The sequence below is a fragment of the Drosophila sechellia genome, chromosome 2L, assembly GCF_004382195.2.
Source record: "Drosophila sechellia strain sech25 chromosome 2L, ASM438219v1, whole genome shotgun sequence".
Lineage (NCBI taxonomy): Eukaryota > Metazoa > Arthropoda > Insecta > Diptera > Drosophilidae > Drosophila > Drosophila sechellia.
In genome coordinates this window covers 14,866,373-14,890,704 of record NC_045949.1, presented here as the reverse complement: position 1 = coordinate 14,890,704, position 24,332 = coordinate 14,866,373, and the positions used below count along the sequence as shown (strand labels likewise).

Genomic DNA, 24,332 nt, shown 5'->3' with positions numbered 1-24,332 from the left:
GTGAGCATCGCCGAGTATCGTTCTTGCCACCAGTGGGGGCAGCCCGTATTGTGATGTTGCTGGTGCAACGGGAACATTTCGTAGCTCTAGCCGGCTAGATAAAATCGCGAAATGGTGACCACAAATAGATAGGCTTTGAGAGCCGCGAAGCATTAACCAGAGATCGTATCGGTCGAGAGAGATCCGGCAGTGCTTATGATACCAAAGTAATCAAGCGGTGATTGCAAAGTGAAGTGATCAGTAATCAAAACTCAAGTGGCAAGAAAGCAGAGAAAGCAAACGAAGGAGAGAAAAGTAAGCTAGGCACATGCAACAACTGGATACGGATACGCTTTTCAAGCCCTGAACAGCCGCCGACCCACGAACCCACCCACAAGTCAAGTACGTAACAGATTGATGAGCAAGTCGCCGTCGCTGTCTCGAAGAACCACCCACTCACTTACCCTCCTCATACTCATCCTCATCCACCGCCTCCTCCAACTCCCAGCCACCCACTCGACCAGGCACTTGACTAAAAGTTCAATTTCCTGCAAGATGCTTTAATTGAAGCGCACAGTAAACAAGAAACAGAAGCGGAGAAACAGAAAACAGAGTGGGCAAGGGTCACTCGTCGCCTTGGGTGCCTTCGCTCTGGTCAGTCATTAGTCATTTGCTCATTTCCGTAAACGCAGCCCGGATGTGCAGCACTTGTCAGCCAATAAACAACCTCGACGGGGGGTTGGTGGATGATGGGTGGCGGCGACCCACCCGCCACCCACTCTCCCAATTAAATGTGGCAAACATATCAGCGTCAATCACCGATTCTGATGGCCAGGCCAGTGCATCCTGCTGCTTCACTGGCGTGTCCACAGATCGGTTGAGAGGCATCGGCAAAATGTCTCGGGCTATTTGCATTGCCGTCCAAGGGATTTGATGAAATTTCGATCAGGTTGGACTTGGTCACAGTTGGGGGTACTATCAACTTGCAATGACAGTTTGTTTTATTGAGAGCTATTGATAAACAAACAGCTGATAACAGCTGAGAGTGAGTCGAAATGTCTGTAGATTTGACAAATAAAATCTATAAACAGAGATGTGTGTTTTTTGACAATTTCAGATAAATTTAGACCAGACGTGCAATGTTCACTTGCAGTTACAAAAAATATCGCCTTTTTATTATAAGTAGACAAAGGAAATTAAATAGATACAAATGAAATATACATGTTCATACAAAGATTTTTGTTCGAAGGAAGGAGTAAAAGATTTCGTATAAGTGTTTTAAACTTTTCCCACTACATTTTTTGGATCTGTGTCTTTGGTCTTTAAGATGATGAAAAGAAAAAGTGGAACGAGCAGAGAAATCTGGAGGAGTAGTATTGCAGTAGGAGTGGCACAGTGGGTGAGTGCAACTGCATATGTGTCACACATTGAGTTTCTTGGACAACAATAACCAAGACGGACAGGAGCAGGGTGCATCGCTCAGAAAGAGCAAAAACGGTGCATAGGTGCTAAAAAAAAAGAAACAACGAGGAGCAACAATGGCACGGAGGTGGGGAAAGATGGGGAAAGTTGGGGGGAGTACCCAAGCTAACCCAGTTTTTTTCGACGCTGGTTCTTCACGGCTCAGTTTTGTTTTGGGCCTTCTTTTTTTTTCCTGCTGCTGCTTGGTACATTTCTTTTTATGGCTTTTACGAACTGGCCGCAAAACGACGACGACGAATAACCAACCTCACTGACAGCAGAAGAAACGAAAATATTTCGACAAAGAACTGCCAGACTTGTCCAAAGCCACCCACCACCACCCAGCAACCCATCCCACTGGATGAAACCTGTTTTGTAATTGTTGTGTTTTTATTCCGAGTATGCGTGTTGATGCGGATTTCTTTGGCTTTCACAGCGCTTTCTGCGCTCTAGCTTCTTGCCGGGGCCATTGTCACGTAAATCTGTGACAGAAATTAGCCTCGTTGACAAAAATATGCCTGCTTACACATTATTTGTACAAACAAATAGACGGGCAACAGTTAATGGGCGTGGTGGAGAGTGTCGTCCTCGTGGTGCCTCTGGGTTCCATGGGCACTGGTTCCATGGAGTTCTTGTGTTCTCTAAGGGGGTGTTGCAGATACATGGGTCTGGAGAAATTTTGCATGGGAACTGCGCCAGTTGACGCTGTTGTTTCTTGGCCTCTTTTGGGCGAATTCCTCAGCTAGTTTTGTGGCTGTCGTCCTGCCGTCCTGTCGGCTTTTCTTCTTCGCCTTGTTTTATTGATCTGTTTATGCTTTAGGACCTCCGGCCCTACACTTCCCCCCACCCCAGCAATCTCTGTCCAACCCTCATCATGGATAAACAAAAAAAAAAAAAGTTTTATTTGTGGACTACTAAAAATGCAAAAAAAAAAGAAAACAAAAAGCAAGGGATGCGGGGACCGCAAAAGTGCTTTTTCGGGGCAAAGTTGTGCCTAGGTTAATGACCAGACAGGCGTGAAGGCAATCATAAACTGCGTACATTTTATCCTCCCACACCTCGCACTCGAAGTTAATTTTCCTTGACCAGAGTCTAGCCAGGATCGAAAGTTTACTCTAGCTCTTAATCAACTCATTATAATGAACCCCCTGATCAGAGAAACAAAAAATATCCATAACATGCCGTCGATTAAATTATTTAGTTGCCTTACGGCACTTTTGCTGATTGACTTTATGGAGTTTTGGCCTGATTTTTTTCAATAAAATGTAATGAGATTAATAAATCAAATTGTTGCACATAAACGATTAATGCTATAAAAATTTATGCATGTATTTAGTTATACCCTTTACTTTAAGTGTAAACGGGTATACAAGGTTCGTTGAAAAGTTTGTATCAGTTAGAAGGATGTGTAATTGACCCAATATTTTTTGAACATTGATAAAATGCAGATTCTAGTAACGGCGAGATTGTGCATCTTGCCCACTCTAACGCTGAGTACGGGGTATCAGATAGGTGAGTTAATCGACTCTATTGTTTTATTTTATTATTTGTCTTGTCAATTTCTATCGGCATGCCAAACCATTTTGGCCAAGCTCCTTTTGAAATACAAACCTGAGTCGAATGTTTTTAACAGGATTTATATTTTTTGTAATCATATAAAATTATTTTATTACAGACAGAGTGAAAAATAATTTTCCGAATTTAAGGCTTGGCCTAGAAAAGTTAAAGTTGAAAGTCAAACAAGGGACAATTTTTGACGTCTACAATATCCATTCGAACCCAGATTACCCTTAATTACCAGGACCTAACCTTAGACACACAAAATACAGAGTCAATCTATCATGCGATGGGTGTTCTCCTGATTAACACGAAACTTTGCCCAGGCCGAGCAACAAAATGATTGATGTCCACTACAAAATTTTCAATGTATCTACCCCAGAAAATTGTCGATTTATTCAGCTAGAGAATTCAGCTTTTCCTACGTTTCGTAAACGTTGGCTACATAAACTGTTTATCGAACCATTCGGTTTTATGTCACAGCAACTGATTGATTTTTAATTAAACGTCCACGATTTCACTGATTGACGCTAATCATACGCTTGATGCGCTTAAGTTCGGCCACGCCCCCCTCTTAAGGGGTGGCTAAATAAAATGAGCATTTCCCACTTTAATTCGAACACAATGTATAAGCGCACACACATACTGCGGAAATTAGATATTTATTGAGCGAGGCGTTGTCAGGCAAACCAATTTAAAAGGTATTGGCCCAAAGCGAAGGGCATTGTAACGGGGAGCGTATGGAAATCGAATATAATCCAGATAGTGCCGAAGATCCATTTACGTGACTCGGAAATGCAAATAAAAAAAGTGGAAAAAACCGCTTTCCGAATGTTTTGCTGCCATATTTTTTTATTGAATTGTAAGGGGGAGCTGAGGTGGGTGAGGGCAGACCGACATAAATAAACCTCAACTAAGTCGTGTGTTTTGACATAGATTTAAATTGACATGGTTGTGTAAACAGACCAGGGAGGAGGACATACATACATATACCAGAGGCAGACACAAAAGCAGAAACAGACGCAGAGCCTCTCACACATTCCTCATTGAAAGCCGCACACAAATTCTCGGCGTTCAAGGCATTCCTCGCCTGGAAACCACAACCCACTTTTCCGAGTTCGATATCAGAGCAGGGCGAGAAAGAATAAAATAAAAATGCAAAATAGTTCGTTATTTAACATATTTGACGGCTGCCCGGTTGGTTGGTTGGTTGCCTGCTTGGCTGTCGGCTCGTAAATGTAAATTGGCCCTGAGATATGGAGCTGATGACAAACAGGCCCAAAGCCAGGAGCACCATAACCAGAAAACTAAACCAAAAACCAGGACGCGCATGGAAAATCCCATCCATGCCAAGCGAGTACGAACCCTTTGACAATTTTGTTGCTGCCTCCGCTTCGATGGTTCGTTGGGTTCCTTCTCCGGGCTCCGCAAAAATATTTGCCACGCAAATAGCTGGAAAAGTATTGCCCGATTATGTTTCTCTAACTGGGCACACACGCAGCAGTCAGCAAATTGAAAGGCAAACACACACACACACCGCCGCCTCACTGGTAGTTGGAAAAAAGATGAACAGGCCAAAACGATTTGAGAAGGATCCGAAAAAAAAGAGAAAAAAATTGAATATGGAGGGGAATAACCAGTGGTGGAAACCGGAGAAAGGAGAAAAGAACGCAGTCTCGTTGCTTTCTATGAATGTCAATTGGTTGTTGGCCGGATGGTTCTTGGCAAGCGGGGAATGGAATGGCTTGGCGTGCAGCTAGACGAGTGGGAAAGGGGGCCAATTTAAAAGGGCTTACTTTTTAATGAAGCGAGCCAGGGATGATGCCGAACCCGAAGGGGTTCCCAACACAATCGCTATAGCGACTATGATAAATGAATGAGCATATGTCGGATGGAGTAAGTGGGTGTCTGGCCATTGAGGAGCTGGCAGCCTTGTGACAGAGAACGGCAACAGGAATTGAAATGCTAGATTAGATGCAATTAGATAGAGCGTAAGTGGAGGATGATAATACGATGATATCCATTGTTAGGCAAAGGAAAGGGTTGTCAGTCGTATGGTAATCGGAGCTAAAGACCGCATATTAGACATGGAGAATGATATTGGATTTTGCATTTCAAAACCTGCGTTTTTTTTTTTGCCTAAATGTGCGTATGTCCAATATGTCGTACCCATATATAAAAACATTTCTTTTGTTTGCTTTAAGCTAGAAAAAATGTACAAATATTTGTTGCACTTCAATACATTTATATTTTATCCACTTTCATCACAAGTTTTTATTTACCAAAAAAGTCAAATAATATTTGCTGGTCAGCCACATCAATATAACTTTTTTAACTTTAAAAAAAAGCTATATAAAAGATCAGTCAGTAACATCAAACGTTTGCTTTGATGCCCGCAACCCCTCCCGGAATTCGTTGGTGCGCTTTTATTGGTTTTGCCGCAGTTGCCAGTATCCACAATCTGACATATTGGAATGTCAAACTAATGAGGTTTCCAAACCAAAACGTACTTACCCCCATTTGCCACCGACCACTTGCAGGCTTGCACAGAAATGGCGGCATTGAGGGGGCATCCAAATCAAATCACATAACATGTCAGCCATGTTGGCCACCGCCCACCGCGCACCGCGCACCGCTCACCCTAGAATGCCACACCCATCCATTCAGCGGTCCACACCAACCAAACCATTCAAACCGTGCAAGCCAGCGCAGCCAGCCCACCAAGCGAACTGAAACCAACTAAAACAATTCCCTTAGCTATGCTAATGACGCGCAGTTTCCTCTATTGTAAACTACCTTTTGCTCTATTTTCACCTCTGACGTCCCCTTTTTTTCCCCACCTAAGCTGTCACCTGTCCCCACGAATCCGCCACCTCACCACCTGGCAGCCCAGGCCCATGCCCTTCTTCTTGGTGGCAATGCCACTGCATTCTCTCCTCTGATATGCATGTGCCGAGGTTAAATATATGTTCTGTTGTGGAGCCTATGCTAATGCGCTCGGTTGGTTAAGTGGGTGGGGCTGCAAAAGTGCGGAAAATTTAAGATCTGCTTATGCTGTTCTAGTAGGTGCAGTCAATATTTGTGTATGAACGAAAGCATCGTGGAAATCATCCCGCTTGCCATCACTCGAGATACGTAGTTTATAATCTGTACATATTATTGAAATCAATATATGGTCAATGGTTCTTAGTGCTCAGATAGATTTAAGCCTTTTACAACCAGTTGGCAAATATAAATTCAATTCTTAAATTAATTTTGGAATATGAATTGCAAGTAAATTAAATGTAGAATTTTTGACAGATTTGTCTGTCCCAAGTAAATTAAAAATAAAGACAAATATTCCATTCTACTACGAGTATAAACTTGTTACTGCATTTAATGTATTTGAATAGATTTCAAGCTTAGTATTGGCTAAGATTGATTATTGGCCATAAAAAATTGTCAGGAACCTTTATCACAAATATGAAAATAACATGGGTTTAAGATGATATGTTTGCGCTTCCCAGAATTTTTCTTGGAGAATCGTATTGTGGGATAATGTTATCCTCGCAGCGGCAGCATTGTTGCAAAGATATTTTTCACGCGCACCCAGGTACTTGAAGATATATTTATGTGCAGATATATGCATATAGTTTCCTATTCGCAGAGGTTTGTGAGTCTTGTGAGGTGTTGTCGACACCATCGTTCGTTGGTTTGTTGAACAGGATTGGGCTGTTGTCGGTGCCCTCGTCCAATATGTGTCAAATGCAAATTTAAATCTTATTGAAAAAGGGGATTATGTGACAGCAGCAGACGCCATATGAAAAAGGGGAGGTGTAGTTGGGGATTTGGTTCTTCCCCATCTTGGCTTTTCATTCATTTTGCGGGATTTTTTTTCAGCTGTGTTGGTGCAACTAAAAATGTCACTCCTTCCGCTGTAATCGAAGCAGGAGTGATTGACTGACTCTGAGTGAAGGACTGTGGTCCTGCAGGGATGCATGTTAACTTTCGAGTGTGGAAGAAGCAGCTGCTCCAGAGGGGCCAGCGTCTGGGGCAGTGGCAGGGGCAGGAGCAGGAGGCATAAACCGATTCTCATTTGCATCTTTTGCTGTCTGCCATTTTTAAATGCTTTTCCCTTTCTTTCCACTACCATTCTCAGCAGTTTTCATTCCTACTCTGTTGGTTTTGCGGTTCTACTGTCATTGCACTCATATCATCATTCTGGCATCATCACAGCCCAAGAGTGGAGAATATAATAGAAATCCAACTTCCAGCAGTACTCTAATCCCCACATCGCTGCATACATTTATAACCCATACAATGACATGACCATACAATATTTCTCTTTCCTTTTTTGGCACAAAATACTTTGCGCTTCGATGCTACCTCGTCCTGTCATCTCCTTTTGTGTGGACGGAATGCTTGCGTGGCACAAGGGGGCGGGAGGTGTGTTCAATATTTTCCAGCTATTGAAATCAAGGATCGAGAAAGCGGGCAGCTGAGGAAGGGACGCTTGTATATATTTCAAAGCTTTGTTATCAATATGTCGCCTGCTTATTGAAAATAATACAATATTCGTGTGTGGGATAAGTAAGGATGCCTGAATGTACGTAATATATCTTCCTCTGTTTTCTTCCTCATTGTGCCAAGTATCTTGTAGATACATACATCCACAAAAAGAATGTGAATGTGAATGTTGGGCTCTGTGTGTGCCGAAGCTTGTCACCTGTCGGGGCTTCGGCACTTTTGGGACATTGATTGCGAAATCATCATCATCATTTGAATGGTAATCCTCGGTTATTCATTCGAAATATGAAATGAAAACTTTTTGATTAAACTACCAAACAAATATGATTGTATCAATAACTCAAGCTGTTTGCTTAAATATATATCGCTTAAGTATTTGTTTTCTGAAAAAGGAGAAATGTTTTGTTAGCTTTTTCGTTTGTTTACACATTTGTTTGCTAGTTAGTATTGTTTACCTTAGCTTTTGTTACGGCTAACCAATTCCGATAATGGTCTATACCGACTCCTCCTGCTGTCATTAAATATGCCTACTCCCAATCGCAGGGCTTCCTTCTGGGGCGTCCGTTTGGCAAATGGGCGGTGAGTCATCTTCTTTCAACTGGCAAATGCCCTGCACGTAGCCACATAAATTCCCGTATTCAAGCTTGAAGCTCTTTTCTTTATACATATACATTAAACATTCCTTTCCAAGCCGTGCCATTCAATTCAATACCATTCAATTTATGTAGCTGGGAGTCAAAGTCCTTGGCTGTGGCCTAATTGAAACATAGCTTGCAAATGCATTAAATCCCCAAATAGTAGCAAAATAATGAGCCTGATTAATTCAATCAGTTGTAATGTGGCACGCCCCTTCAATCTGCCTGGGCATTAGGCCAGTACAATCTTCCTGCGGCAGAACACACAGGTTACGTTGGCCCTTCACCATGTTAAGTAGTTTAACACGCTAATGTAATGAAGCTATAATGCCGAGGGTTTTGCTTCCGGAACATCTGGTGATAGATCAATGTATTTATCGAAATAAATGGACCAAGTGTGACACGTAAATGGATAGGCAATCGGGATGTTAGCGCCAAAATGACGAGCCAATTAAGTCAGCCACCAGTATAATAACAGTCTAATGCATAATTATATACCAAACGAGATCGCTAATGTGCATTCTCAAAATTAATTATTTACCAACGTGCTTCTTGCATTATAGAATATTTTTATATTTCGTTTTAGATATTTGTTGCCGGCACATCATTAGTTGGTAGTTAGTAGTAGTTAAATAGAGTGGATTACACACGTTAAAATTTATAAATAGTTGATATAAATACCTGTTTTATTATATGCAACACAGGATTAGGTGAAACATTAGCGAACATTCAAATATTGGCTATTGTTGTGCATTTGGCATAAGATCCTTTAACTGTTTCAAGTATAACTTCTTGAAAAAAGTGTGCTACAAACATTTATGCCTTTATTGCAAGCCCTCGCTTATGTTCGACCTTGACTCCTGGGAAAATCCACTTCATATCTATCAAGGAATCGCGTCGTTGATTCTCTGGCGTTGTCAAAAGTCAAAAGTTCAGTCTGCAATTTGAACATGACATTTGTCAGGAGACAAACACATGAGATGGCGAGTGGGTAAAAGGATGTTGGCGTTGGTGGGCGCAAGGGGCGGAACGGTATGGCGCCATATCCACTGAACCTTAAATCAAGTTGTAAAGAGGCTGGGCCAAGTGTTTGGGGATTCTCTGTTTGCTAGAACCACTCAGAAAAAAAATAACAATAATAGCTACTCCAAATAACTTTTAATTTTTAGGGACTTTCACTGTTTAATCCGAAATCAAACATGGTATCAAAAATACAACAATTACCTACAAATAATAAATGTTTGTATCTTGTTAAAAAAATTATTTGAACTCTTGAACAGCGTTTATGTCTTTTGATACTTAAATAGACTTTTGGGATATGAATGTGGATTATTTAAAAATATTAGTCATTGTATTTTGACTCAGGAGTCAATTTTTAAGTAATTTTTTTAAGTGTAGAAGCAGCTGTTGATGGAACGCCAGCAACAATATCAACAGCAATAGCAACAACTAGAGCGACACAGCGGCGTTAAAAAAAGAGAAGAAAAGCAAAACGAAAGGAAAGGAAAAACATTCCAAATGAAGATGGGCAGCTGCGAGGCATTTTCCAGGGCACATTCGGACTGACAGACTCACACACATGCGGCTATAAAAGTGACAAATGTTAAACGAAATGTAAAGAAAAACTGACAACAGGAAGATGCCACGTAATGAAGCATAAAAAGTACATTTTTCAAGACGACTGCGAGAATCCAGCGGGAACGAGAATAGATCAAAAAATAAAAAATTACGAGAAAAGGAAAACCATAAGTGGATTCGCGAATGAAGAATGGAAAAAGAATAGCGTTGCTTATCCTTTATACCCTGTAAATATGTGAATGCGTAAGGATCCTCAAAGATCTCTAGATATTTCTAATTCTTTAAACATTTTCATTGTATTCTAACTTTATTTATTCTTTTTATGCTTTTTATCATTTCTTTTAAATACATGAATATAGAACTGTAAACTGTATATATGAATTTTAAAATATGCTTTTACTTCAGCAAGGATGTGCTCTTATACATTTTGTGTTTGTATATTTGCCAAAGAGTAACGCTACTCATAAGCTGTAGGTAAATCAATAAATTGTATGAAATAATTTTCTGTGTTGACTAAGATGCATAAAATGTTCTCTGTTTGCATTGAAGTGGCTCAATAAATGGAGCAATTTTGATGATTGGCCTTGGATTACAAGTGGTAGTGGTATATGTTGTTTTCTTTGCCTGCGTTCTCTCAGATATCTATCGTTGGAAAATTGTATGTGCTAGATTTCAGTACTGCCTGTGATTACATTTCCGTATGCATTGCACAAATTACAACTGGCTGCGCTAGCCAAGCGAATTTAACCTGATCAGAGCTGTGAATCCAACGACCGACCGACCGACCGACCGACCAGTCGCTTATTCGGTGCTGAAATCATAGCATACCTTGCGGCGCCAGTCGACTGACAATGAGTCCTGGCAAAAAGCAACGAAAACATTGTCAACGAACCCTCGTCCTTGCCTTCATCGCATAATCGAAATTCATTTTCACGCTTGTAATCAATGCGACAACGCCCCAGCAATGCCACGCCCAACTTATGCAAATCGTTGACTTCGTGCACAAAGTCCCCCGCCACCCCAAAAGCCCCTCGCCCCGCCACGTAATTGCTAAAAAAAAAATTTGTGTTGCAGAGGGAAAACTTGGAGTGGGGCACAAAAAAAATAAAAAAAAATGAGAACGACAAACCGAATTTAATTTGTTTTTCCCTCGTTTTGTGCAAGCAACTTTCTCGTTTTCTTGTTGAATTCGTTTTCAATACGCGCAGACACATACATACAAATATATGCTTTTTCTTCTTCTTTTGTTGTCTAGCTTGCAATATTTATTATCGAATTGGTAATACCCGTAGCCGAAGGGTGAACGCGGGCTTGAAGGGCGAAAGACATGACGGCGCAGTGCGAGCAATTCGAAAAACTTCAAGCTGAATTCAGGGACCACCTCCGACATAAGTTTCAGGCTTAACTTCCGATTTCCTGCGATACCCTTTGCCACACTCGGGGCATCATAATCCTATTTTCTGCTGCTCAGACATATGATTTCTAGAGTTATAAATCGTAAAATATTATTTGTCAATTTCTTACATTAGCTAGCAAGATGCACTTAAACTTTTCTTAATTTGTACTTAATGATAGACGGACTGATCATTGCAATGATGATTAACCATTCCATTGCCTTAAAAATAAATAATAATATTTAAGAAATCAAATAGTTGAAATATATTATATTCAATGGTTTTTCCACAAATTTCGGCGAGGTGTATAAGAAGTCCTAGGGTATTTACCGCTCCTGGCCCGAAGCCATCCGTTGCCACTCGTTTCCTTCCGTTTTCCATGCCAGCCTTGTTTACTGGAGAGCTCCTCCTTCTCGCTGCTCGTTCTTGAAATGTTTGCTGCGATTGCCGGATTGCATGGCCATGTCGTGGACTGGTCCGCTCCGCTCTGCTCCTCACCGTTCCGATCCGTCCGACGTTGCCTTTGGGTCTTCTTGGTCGGGACATTGGTATGCACACGCGTGGACCTCGCATAGTTGTCCTCGACAGGAAGTCTAACCTAACCCGGGCATATGCCCTGCACGTATTGCCCTTATAAATTGTTGCCAAATGCATATAGTATATACGTATGGCAATACACATATATGTGAGGAGAGGACTCTCCACCTCAATTTCTGCCAACAACTTGCCCCTTCCCGCCGGGGAATGCGTGCGTATGACAGTTGCAATTGTACTTTAGATGGGGGGGTTTGGGGGGACTTTGGTATGCACGGAGGACGATTGCACAAGTCGTTGCAAACTTTTTGCCAAGCCATGTTAACTGCCAGTCAATACACGAAATGCGAATGATATGGCTTATTTGTGTCCTACGGATGTTGGCCGACCCTTCATCCCCGCTTCCTGCCAGGCGTATTGAAAAGCCAAAAACCTTATGACTTATTCAGATGATGTTCGGTTTGAGTTGTCTCGCTCTCTCTTCTGTCCCTCTCTCCCTCTTACTTTGCTGTCTTCAGCTGCGTTTCGAGTCCTTCTGACTCACGTCATTAATTATACGCCACGTGTCGCAGTCCAGGCAATTAAATTTACGCATTTAATCAGGAAAGCGCCTCTCAACGTGACACACTCACTTGCATGTGGGGATAGGAGCACTAAATAAACCGCATGCTCAATGTGTGTACTTATTCCAAAATAAATAGCATAACCCGTATAATTTGTATAATTTGCTCATACCAAAGAGATATTTCCTAAATAATATTATAGTTCCTCTCTCCTTGACATTTGCTCATAATGTTCATTTAATGTGTCGGTGAATAATTTCAAATCATGATAAACATTTATTATTCAAACTTAAGATGTTTGAACCAACGTTTGTGCACTTGTTTTGGGTCAGCAAGTTATTCGTGAAATATTCAGTTAGTTTTTGAATATGTGTATTTATAGAGACATAATTAGTAAATATTATTTCAACATTGAGTTCTCTGTTTTCTCAAGAGACTAAGACTTTTAGAATTAGATCATCACAGCTTTAAAACTTTTATTCAGTTGTTCAGTTCTACCAAAGTTTCCTAAAGGCTTTCACTGATGAGCTTACATTCGTTTCTTCCTGCAACTTTAATGCATTCATTAGGACTATAACGACGCCCATGCCCCATGCCGCATATCATCCGTGGCTTTCTCTGGGGTCACAAACCCCGGGGAGACATTGGCACACATTTCATCGAAGTGTTGGTGGCTGTCCGCCAAATTGGCCAAGAATGAATGAACGATGGGAGACCCATGACCTCCGCCTGAGGAGGACTGTCATTCCACTGGAGCACCTTGTGTGTTTAATGATATTTGCTCGCTTTAAGAATGGCAAACAAGCGAACTGGTTGTATATGTATCCATCAGGACATGAGGAAAGAGATGTTGTTAATTGAGAATTGGTGGTATGTCAGTGGCTAATTGTATATGGCTTTCCAGTGAATTTTGTATACTTTGACCTTTTGGCCAGGTCCTAAGTGGCGGTCAAGTGGCCGGCGTAATAGGGCGACGATGGCCCATCTTTTAAATATTCCAAATCCCAAGTATTTCGCCTGTGCGTGTGCTCACAATTTCCAATTTAATTATACACCTGACCGAATTTGAATATCCCGCCCGTACCACAGACATACACACAAACATACTCCTGCTCACACACACCATGTAGTTTATGCGTGGCCATTCTCATGGCCTGGACTCGTAAATTTAATATTTAAATAATGTTTTCCCCTGCGTTCCCGCTCACTGGGCTATATGTGAAATAATTTTAGGTAATGGCAGCAACGTGATTAGCTTGAATCATGCCACAAATTCATAAATTTCAGCTGGAAAGCCAGAGGTTTTCCTCTTCATTTTGCGACCTCCCATGTTTTTCAGTCATTGTCGCCTTAATTTCCTAATGAAGCCATTCAGTTAGCGAAGTGTCGCCAACCTGATTTCCATATAAATGTATAAATGGTATACACAATATATAAAAAGTATGGCAAAAGTTGCTGTTGCGGTTGAAGTGGTTGATGCTTCAAGGAGCAATAAAAACCGCAGATAAATTCAGAGCAGACTTGATTTTCCCGGTTCTTTCATTAAGTGTAATTAATTAGGTCCAGTTTGGCTTGTGCAAATACTCCTTTTGGTAAAATTAAAAAATAGAATGGACTTTAAAGAGCACGAGCAGTAAAATGTAATATAGTTCTAACCAAAGTTTAATTACAAATTCTTGATAATTTAGAAACACATTATGTTGCAAGCTACATCGCTTTTATTTAATCGTTTCAACACTCAAGAAAATGTCTTAGTTGCAGCTTATAAAGAAAGCTTTCACAATGTAAAACCTAAACGGTTTGAGCTGTATTACCTCTAAAATTTATTTAAATATATTAAAACCGTAATTTCAATTCAATTTTAGCAATGCAAAATAGCTCACTTGAGTTTAGGCCAAAAATATTTCTCCTTTTGCAGTCGGAATGGAACTTTTTCCAAAAAAAAACGGCCTGACCTCGTTTACATTCACATGAACACATACTTTACTCGGGGCAACATTTTACCTTTCAAATTGTGAATCGAAAATTTAAGGCTCGGCTGGGCCACTAACCCTTTGAGTTGTAGAGATGCGTTTGAACACTTTTCTGGGCTTGGATTTTCCTGCCAGCTTCGGCTTGCATTTTCCTTGCCAAATACTTAGGCCCCGACATTGGATGAAATCTGCGTAAGGCATTAATGGCTCGGATACGGGTATTTTGCACTCAGAGGCACTGATTTAATATGCCACGTGCACACAAGCACACAAATCATACGTCAAAATCAAAATTAATCCGTTTTGTGATATATACAGCAATTGAAATTATGTGCTTAAGGGCTTAAAATCAGCCCAACAAACGGGCAAATAAAAAAGGGCAAAAACCAAAGCAACAAAAAAAAGGGATCGCATAAACCAAACACAGCAACCAACCGAAAACAGAAAACAGAAATGTTACAATCCAACAACAATCCCCAAACGCAGCACAAATTGCGTATGTTCTACCCTCACAGTACCCTGCACACACATTTCCTCTTTTTATCCAACTGCCGCCATTATTTGTGTTTTTATTGCTTCGTACATGAAACAAAAAATAAAACGCGTTTGGAGTTTGGGGCAAGGTGGCATCAAATCGGGGGGCAGAAGAATGGCGGTACGCCCGCCATTTGCAACAACTGTGTGTCGGGGGCACTTGAGAGAATGGCATAAAACGCCACTGACACACCGTGACACATGCAGCAGCAGAGCTCCAAAGCGCCGAGCTGATCGAGTTTTGAATACCCCTCTTAGGCTTGGAAAAGTTTGTATCGAAAAAACAAAACTCCATTCTAACTCTTGCACATTTGTAGAAGTCGGGCTATAAATCAAATTATAAAAGATAACTTGTATAGCAATTGAAACTAGGGGTAGCTATCTCAGTATTTATGTGGCATCATCAATGATTTAGCATCGGATTGAATACGCTTTTTTTATATAGTTTGAGAAAGTGGTTTTCGATTGCTCACAACCAGCCCGGCATACCCTGCAAATCGGTTATAAAGGCAAACAATAACAGATTTATTGCATATTTCGCACTGGTAATTGAGATTAAACAGTTGCAAAAATAAGAACGAAAACAGCCGCTTGGCATTTCATAAACCCAGAGGTCGTCCCACACACACACACACACCAGCACAGAAAGCGGCTATAAAGGCAGCGCATAAATTTAAAAGCTCGTATACATGTATGTATCGTTTTGTCCTTTCCCTTAGTCAATCCTTTTTGGAGCCCCCATCATTTGTGCTGCTCGCCGCCTCCATCCTTCTCTTCTGGATTGTAATTCATTTTAATAATTGTCAAGTGGCGCACTTTATTTATGACAAACTTTTAATAATTTAATTGCTGGCCCAGCAATGTCCTCATTGCCGCTGCTCTTATTGTTGCAATTGCTGTATTTGCCGCTGCGTTCGCATTTAATTGATAAATGCGTTTGGGGCCGAAACGGGGGGCGTGCCACCGAATGGCGGGGCGGCAAGGAGCAGGCAATCGAGCGGGTTGCCAGCTGTAATTATAGATGATTTGAATAATTCAATGCCCATGCCCGCCCGTCCGTCGCGTTTTGTTTACGCAATTAATTGTGCGGCTGTGTGCCCCGAGAATAATAACAACAGCCTGGAACAGTGGCCCAAAACAGGGAATTAAGCCATGGTGGAGAGACTCTTGAAGGAAATTCTCATTAATCCCCAAGATACTTAGCTAACGTTGTTTGTTGTATAACAGCGGCAGATTCAGCAGTAAAGTCACAAACTTAAATTTACTTGTGCAATATATGGGTAGAGTTGTCAGAGTTATTACTCATTCAGAAACCATTTCTACTCAGTATATTGTGACTTAATTGTAGGCTTCTAGTTGCGAGTCACGCAAATTAAGAAGTTTTAATTAATTACTACCCTTTAACTTGCAAAACAAACCCTTACATTCCATTACTTTTTACTTGGGACTCAGAAAGTAAATGTTCATATTTGGTAAGTCTTTGATTTATGACGCTGAAATTAGGTATAACTCATGATATTTATATGAAACACCATTGAGTTTAGATTTATATCAAAGTTAACTTTCTGTTAGATGGAAATATATAACGTCAGTTTGGAACTGTTTTCTCAAATCTCTCATAGATCCCAGCTTAGTTCCTATTTTGGTAAAAAATGTTAAGTTTTTTATCAGCCTAATCCACTGTGCACATGCGATGGGGTTGCTTGGTCATCACTCGTTTGTCGCTCTGTACTTTCGGTTTCCATTGTGCACTGTCATTTGCTTGATAAGCATGGAATACATATATCCAAAAGCGTTGCCGCACATCAGTGCCGCGACCACGCCCACCGCACAACATGACACGCCCGAGGCCTCGAATCCCGCCCCTCGGACGAACCACCACCACCTGGCGAACGGCCTTGGATAGTTTGGCGCTCGTCGTTCATAAGCAATTCATGTGTTTTCCGTAAACACTTCAATTTAATTTTAGTGCCGCGGGCGCGTAATTGCTCTTAAATTATTTAGGCAAAGAGTTATTAGAGCAATCCTCCTTTCGCGAATGCGGCCCTATGTAAATATATCTACCCGTAGATGAGAGTCCTCCGCATCCGGTTTCAAGTTCAGGTGCGTCGCTGATTGCCGGAGGGATTGGAATTAACGAAGGTGTCAGCACACGGTGCAAAATTGTCTAGTTTTTTTCGTAACCCCTCGTTTCCAACACCGTCTGGGCACATAATTGCGGCAAGTCGAAGATAAATTACCCGAACTCAAAACTTTGACCTAAGCGCCGTTTCCGTGAGTAAGATTAATGATGCGGCAATTGCCAAACAGCTCCGACCAACGTGAAATGGCCAGCAGTAGCAACTATCACAGCAACAGACACTCGACAACTTTATGGGATTTGAATCAAGGGTTGTGCTCTGGGTGGTACGTGGGTCGGAATGGGGTGGAATGGTCTGGGGGCAACATAATAATTCCGATGTCCGTCGGTGTTGGCGGGTCTGGGCGCCACATGTGGCACCCCCGCATGCCGCACTTAGGTGCGAATGGGTGCATATTTATGGAAACAGATACTGGGATACTCAGCAGAAAAGATACATTTATTGCTATGCCATAAACTTTGAGTAATAAATTTTATTTTTATTGTTCTGACTGACTCTGCTTGACTGACTGACTAGCTGGATGGCTGGTTTTTTGGTTAGCTCCCGAGTACCGGGAAATCACCTTGTTAAGGGTAAAGTGTGAGGGTCGCTCTGCCAAATTGGCATATTTATGACCGAAAGCAGTTTTACGAAAGGCGCTGCCAAAATAGCAAAAGCGATAAACGACACTTGAATGAACCGACTAAACTGTGGATGTGAATGTGGATATGCATCTCAGTTGGTGTGTCTGTGTTGGAGTGTGATTTATATGGCCAAGGAATCGTTGGCGAGTCAAACCAGTGCGGTGCTAAGTTTCTTTTTAAAACGCCTCGCAAGATGAATGTATCTTAAAGTTTGCGCCGTTCTGCTAATGGTTTCATAAAACCCACCACTGCATATGTGCAGCTCCAATGCCAAAGATGGATCGTTTTGCATCTGTCAAGGTGTGAGATATGGCCAAGAACTGGCCTTAGACTTGTGCCAGAAAATCCGAGCCAGTTGAATGGATGGCTATGTAGTGGAAAATTGGAAGGGAATATGTGGTTAAAATGTAAAGTGTGGAATTGAGCAATTTACCCAAGAATGTGGGCATTTACGTTCTCAAAATAGGAATAAATCAGTATTTGAAATGGCAAAAGTGTGCCTCATAATTACTTGTTTAATAAGTTCCTTTCAAAGAGCCTATCCTTTATAAGGCCTTAGATTAAATACCAAACATTTTAGTACAATGATGATACACCCTGCTAGGGTATAATAACTTATCCCTTCTACTGAGGTACTCCGGTGGAAAGGCCCGGCAAAAGTTTGCGTATTCTTAATTGACTTGACGCCGATTAAGTGTAATGTATCTTGAGGATATTATATATAAGGATCCCACTTACTACGTATACATACAAAAGGGCACACCTACTTGCACATAATCGCGCGCCCAAGAACCTTTTTCATGTTTGGCTGCGTTAAATACACGCTCACAGTTTGTTAAGTTCATTTAAAGTTTTGATCCCCGTCTGAGCGACGGCTTTAAAATCTGGTTTTCTTCATTTTTTTGGGCGAAAAAGCTTTGGGCTTGTATAACAGCAACGGCAGCTGGAGTTGGAGCAGAAGTAGGAGCTGGAGCAGGAGCATAGATGGGAGCAGCTTATGCGGCTGAGTTTAAAACCGACATGCTCACATATGCATGCCCTGTGTGCGGGGAGGCAACTTACATATGTTATTATCGCACAAACTCGCAAATTCTCGACTGAGATACGGCGCGGCGAAACGGGCGGCGAAACTGCGAGGCAACGACTCCCAAATGTATGCTACGTTTTGCTCCCATTTCATGCTGCGCTGCGTCGCAGCCCGCGTCGACGTTGGCGTCGTCGTCGGCGTTAACTAGCAGGACATCATCCCCAACGGACGCTCATCATATTTATCCTGGTCCTTGTCCAGGAGTTTCTTGCTACCGCCGCTTCTGCTTTTGCGTCGACTTCTGCTGCTGTTTGTTTTGCAGCTCGTTGACATTTCATGTCACTGTGTCACCGGCATAAAAAATTAAAAGTATAAAAATGATGCAGACTCTGCAAGCCACTCCCACTTAAACTCCCGCCCGCACTCTCCTTTGGCCAAATCGCTGGCATTATATGCGTAATAAAAACTTGCGGTCTGCCCCGCCTGGCTGCCTCTTGTTGACCTTTTCGTGGCATTCGTCCTTCTCCTCAAAGGAAGATGATGGCGGCAAAGGATTCCTCAGTAATGGGAGTGTTTGTGGGGATTGACACTTTATTGTATAGTTTGCTCTTTGGCCGGATCTTAAAGAGGGAAAAAGGGTATCGCATATTTTATGGAAATAAGCGAGAACGAAGTGAAATAGGGATTGAATCAAAGATAACTCATGTTGCTTTTTAATATATATTAAATTATTAATGGTAGTATATCCATAACTATAACTTTGTAGTATAACTAAATTATAAGTTATAAACTTAATTATATTTTTAATAATTGAATAGAAAGGATCTTCCTATTTTTAAAGAGTATACAACTTACTCCTTCGTGCTACTTTTCATGCATTCATTTATTCTGTTCGCTTGTTTTAAAAGTTTGGTCCGACAAGGTTGAGGGTCACATGGAAGCAGCGCCCGCATCTGCAGGTTCAAACTTGTGGGGCGGAGGGGTCGTTTGTGCGCGACAGACGTTCTCTGGCCAACATCATGACCTACCGCCTATCCGCCCACCAGCCCACCAGCCCACAGACCCACTCCATCTCTGACCCCCACTTGTTCCTGGCCCAAAGCGTTGCCTGTTTGCTGCTTGTCTGTCAGCCAACAAGTTAGTCATTTTCTGTATCAAAAAAAATAAAACGCAAATAAAAAACTTTTACGACATATTTATCTTTTTCGTTTTTATTCTGCCGCCCGTCGTCCAACATCCTGACTTCTTCGACTTTGTCCCATTCTGATGTATCGCAAGTATGCGTATGTGTTTGTGTGTGGGCAAGGTGCATAAAGGTTGATACTACTTATATATACGCACTCAACTGTGTGATGTATCATTTGTTTTACATGGTCCAAGCGATGGGAAAAGACTTCGATTTGTCACCATCAGCGTAATGAAAAACAATCAGCAAAAGTGCCGGGCGGAAAACTGAAGCTTTTCTGATTGGTTTTTTCCCTGTCGGTCGGAATTTAATGTTTTGTGCATATGGCAAATGACAGTCGGAAGATTAGGTAAACAGTTGGCGATTCGACCGACAAGATTAGATTTATTAAATTAGAATATATTTATTTAATTGAAACGGAAGATGGATGGGCTGAAGTTAGATATACAAATTGCATATTTAGGTGATTGATTCCTAAATATTTTCAAATCAAAAGAACTTTCTTATTCCGAAATGCAAAGCAAAAAGTATATTGGCATTTGCAACATTGTGTGTAGTTTTCGTTTTCAGTAATAGTATAATAAAAGCTCTTTATTTTCGGAGGATTTTCCTACTTGCAAGCCAATCTTAGAGCTAAGCCGTATAATTTGTGCTATCCGGAGTACGGACCTCTCACTTCAATTTTTCTTGGCCATATTTCATCGTGTATAAAATATATTTGACTTTTCCGAAGCTTTGAGCTGACTGGAAATAACTTACAGACTTAGCCGGATGGGAGCGGGATTGAGTGCCAGTCTGCACAGGGTTTTTCCTTTTGGCTCCTAGTTTTATGGCTGGTCGTAATGTGCGCAGGTACCCACACACATTGGCCCACTCAAGGTAAGCCGTCGGGAGTCTTAAAGCTCAACAATCGTGCTAATGGCCCGTACTCGTCCTTGTCGCCGGCGTCTGGTATGGCAAGGTTCCATGGTTCCATGGTTTCATGGCGGAGCCGAAAGTTTTTATTTGTTATTATATACTTTGGCGTGTCAAATAAACATCACACATCTAGCGTACATGAAACATGTTTTATATGCGACTTCTCTGCGGCTGTTGAGGCCTCTACGTGTTGTGGTTGCGCACTTTCTTCTGACTTCCATACAAGCTGAGAGAAAAGTGTGATGAGAAAGTTATTGAGATTTCATTATAAAATGAAAATTATTTGAATGAATAAACTATGTCTATGGGTTTTGGTATTCTGGCTGCGAATTTTCTCTGATGATTTACTTTTTCTTGATCATTATAAGAAGTTATAACATTTTTCCCCCAGTGCATATTTTCTTTTAAGGCTAGGCATTTCCATGTGTATGAAAGATTGCATGGCGTCGGATGAGAGGGGACTGTGTCACACGACTGCGGCTCATTTGCATGAGTTGTCGCAGGCTTTTAGTCGAAAACTTCCTCCGTTGTCGTTTGGCGTGTTGGACGCGGAATAAGGGGAAGGGTGTTCGCTTAAGCCAAAATATCAACATTGGTTCAAAAGTATTACGAAAACAATTAAATCAAGTTAATTGTTTTACGCGCCGAGCCTGCAAGCAGAATTCTGGGAAGCTTAGGTTTCACACGTCTCTGGAAAGTGCTGTGCGGGATACAAAAATGTTGTAAATACAATTAAAACTTGGGTGATGTAGATACTACATGACTAAAAGTATACTTTCTGCTTGAAAATCAATTAATCTTCTTTAGCAGTCTTGCAATAAATTTGTAGCTCAATTTAAAAGATCTGTACTTACTTTTCTTCAATATTAATATTACTTTGTAGCGGAATTTAAAGCAAAAATATTTTTATAAATGTTTTTTTTTGTGCCACGGTGCGTAGTCAACGCGTGTTGACTAACGTTAATTTTATGCCATTTCATTTGCTTTCGCTTTTCAAACGTGTGATTTATGCAAAGCAGCAACGAATAAACAAATGCCCCCGGCAAAGGTGTCTTCACACAGTGGATTTATGTGAGCCAACGTGCTGAAATGAGACGGGCGAATAAAGGAAAAGTGGGGACCACTAGATTATAAGATGCTATCTATAGATCGCAGATTTCTAAAGAGCCAACCTCTTTCGTTTCCGTTTCAGGATGCATCTGTATCTGGTGCTGATCTCGTGCCTGGTGAGCTCCTCGCACTGCTGGCAGTTCGACGGCGGAGGTGGCCACCGGAGGCCAAGGAATACCGGCCGGGGACCAGCGTCCTCGACCGGAGGCAGGGGTTCCGCCGCCCTGCTGGGCTCACAGCAGCAGGACATCCTCTACGCCTGTCCACTCAACTCCATGTGCCAGTGCGCCGGTCTGCCCAACGAGACGAGCACCCTGATTGAGATTAATTGCAACGAGGTGGCCCTGTACAAGTTTCCAGGTAAGCGACCCCGCCATATCCTGCGATCTGTTCGATGTCCTGTCCTCCGGCCCCGTGTATCGCCTGTCAATGTGTCCTTCCAAGCTTGTCACGGTTTATTTATGTGGCAAATATTTTCATTGCCAGTTGGTCATAAATTGCCATGGCCGCATCCCTGGACAAGGACTCGTCGGCCGGCTTCTTACTTCTCCCATTACCCATTTCCCATTTCACATTTTCCATTTCCCATTTCCCATTTCCTGTTGCCCTGACCAACACCAAGTGCCTTTGGGGTCTTTGTGCTCCTGTCGCCTGTAGCTGGAAAAATGTAATTTTTTAATGAAGCCTCAAACAGCTTTGTCGCGGCCCACAAATAAAACGAAATCTTACATTTAAGTTTGCCAATTAGTTGTAAAAATAAAGTTTCCTTTCATTTTATTTTATTTTCTTCTCCCCTCTTTGTCTTTCCCGCTTTTCTTTCTCCCCTTGTGCGCCGCTGTTGCTTTCGACAAAGTTTTATAACGATTGCTGTGGCAAATTCCACGCAAATTTCGGTAGTTTTTATACCTGGCACTTAATATGTACAGGGGTAGATTGTTTTATAGCGTGTAATATGCACTCTTGTCGGTAACATAAGAGGGGAAAGTTGGATTTATTTATTATTACCGGTGGATACAACAATCAATGTGGCTTAAAGTTTAAAGCTAATTAGCGAAACCATTGTTAGTTGAATGTAGTCTATGCAGCTCCTACTTTCCCGGTAACCTTTTGACCCACAACAATGGATTCAATTTCATTAAAAAGTTTATAGCACTCGCGGAATTTCTACAGTGGGTATTTTATAGTCGGAAGATCCAACGAAGGCTCTTGCTCCCCTTTTAAGTAATGAATGAATGGCAAGTTTCCATAGCTCCATTGTCATTTTCCATTTCCATTCCAAGCGCAAAATGTTTCTCATTGCGGTGGCTTCTTTTCTCCTCGCTTTGTATGTATGTGTTTTGAGTCTTGTGTTAAAAATATTACCATTCTGCAATCCGCTTCCTCTTCGTTTACAACTGTGACACGCCCACAGAGTCGCCTTTTTGCCCAAAAGTTGCCGCATAAGTTGCAAAAAAAAAAGCAAATAAAAGAAACAAAATAATAAACAAAGTTGTTGACTGGCAAAACACACAAAAATTGGCCAGACATTGGCAGCACCGGGAATAAGGAAGACAGGAAGAGTGGAATACTATTGAAAAGTTTGTCTCCTGCTCGGTGGTTTTCCCGGAGGATCCGGGATACGGGAGCTGGCGAAATGGCTACTCCGCATTGGCAATTTATCCTTCGTTTCTTATGCAAAACTTTCCAATTGCATCCGCATTGGCTTTTGCTTTAATGAAAAACTTTAGAATATTACAACTAATCGAATTAAAAGTAATGACACGTCGGCAATTTATATATCCTTTTTACTTCCATATCACACTGAAATAAAGTCTGTTCTTGCTGCATTTAGCATTGCACTTCGAGCAGATGTCTCCATTCTAGGTCTATCTATATGCATTTTATTCCACATATACACATAAATATATAAAGGACTCGTTGATGGGAATGTTAGCGACAACGATTGCATTCAAGCAGCAGAAGAAATGTTGCAGCTGGGAAACTTTTGGCAATTAGCAATTCTAATGCAAGCGGACACACACAGAGACGCAGAGAGATGCGGGAAAGGGGCAGAGAAAACACTTTGGTTGACAGCCTGGCTAATTGCGTGCCACGCCCCCTGCTCCCGCTTTCTCCAGCTAGCACCAGCTTGCTTCCCTCATCGTACCGACTTCCTGCCTGGCATGTCACCATGTGGTGGTCGAGCAACCCGAAAAAATAGCCAAAACTATGCTCCCAGAAATTTTAAAAGGATAAAAATGGGGCTTGGGTGGGGGGCAGAGGATTTGACAACTGTAACTGGGGACACAAGTTGGAAATTCATTTAATATCTCAAAATTTCCAGTGCGTCGCTACCGCACACAGAATATGCAGCAGTGGCACTTTTGTTCCTGCTCCGAATATTTCCGTAATTTAATGTTGAATTTCTATTGTCTATTGGGAACGTAACACAAAAAAAAAAGAACCATGGAAAATTGTGGATCTCCAATTTAGATTTATTTTTAATGTTTCATTTTCGGGCTCTCTCCTGCTGGTCACTTTCACGCTTGGCCAGAGGCCGTTTTGCTAGATAGCAGCATCCTTGGTTCGATTTGGCCGCAATTTTCATGCCGAAAACTATTTGTGACCGACCGA

General features: G+C 41.6%; 1 protein-coding gene across 2 annotated transcripts in view; it reads left to right on the top strand.

The window, feature by feature from the left end:
* LOC6611339 (chaoptin) overlaps positions 1-24,332 on the top strand; it is a 37,687-nt gene continuing 13,355 nt past the window's right edge. For both annotated transcript variants that reach the window (XM_032727032.1, XM_032727031.1), the window contains exons 1-2: positions 1-381; positions 21,802-22,079. In XM_032727032.1, coding sequence (XP_032582923.1) covers positions 21,803-22,079 — 277 coding nt within the window. In that variant the 5' untranslated portion in view covers positions 1-381; position 21,802. The remainder of the gene's footprint in view (positions 382-21,801; positions 22,080-24,332) is intronic.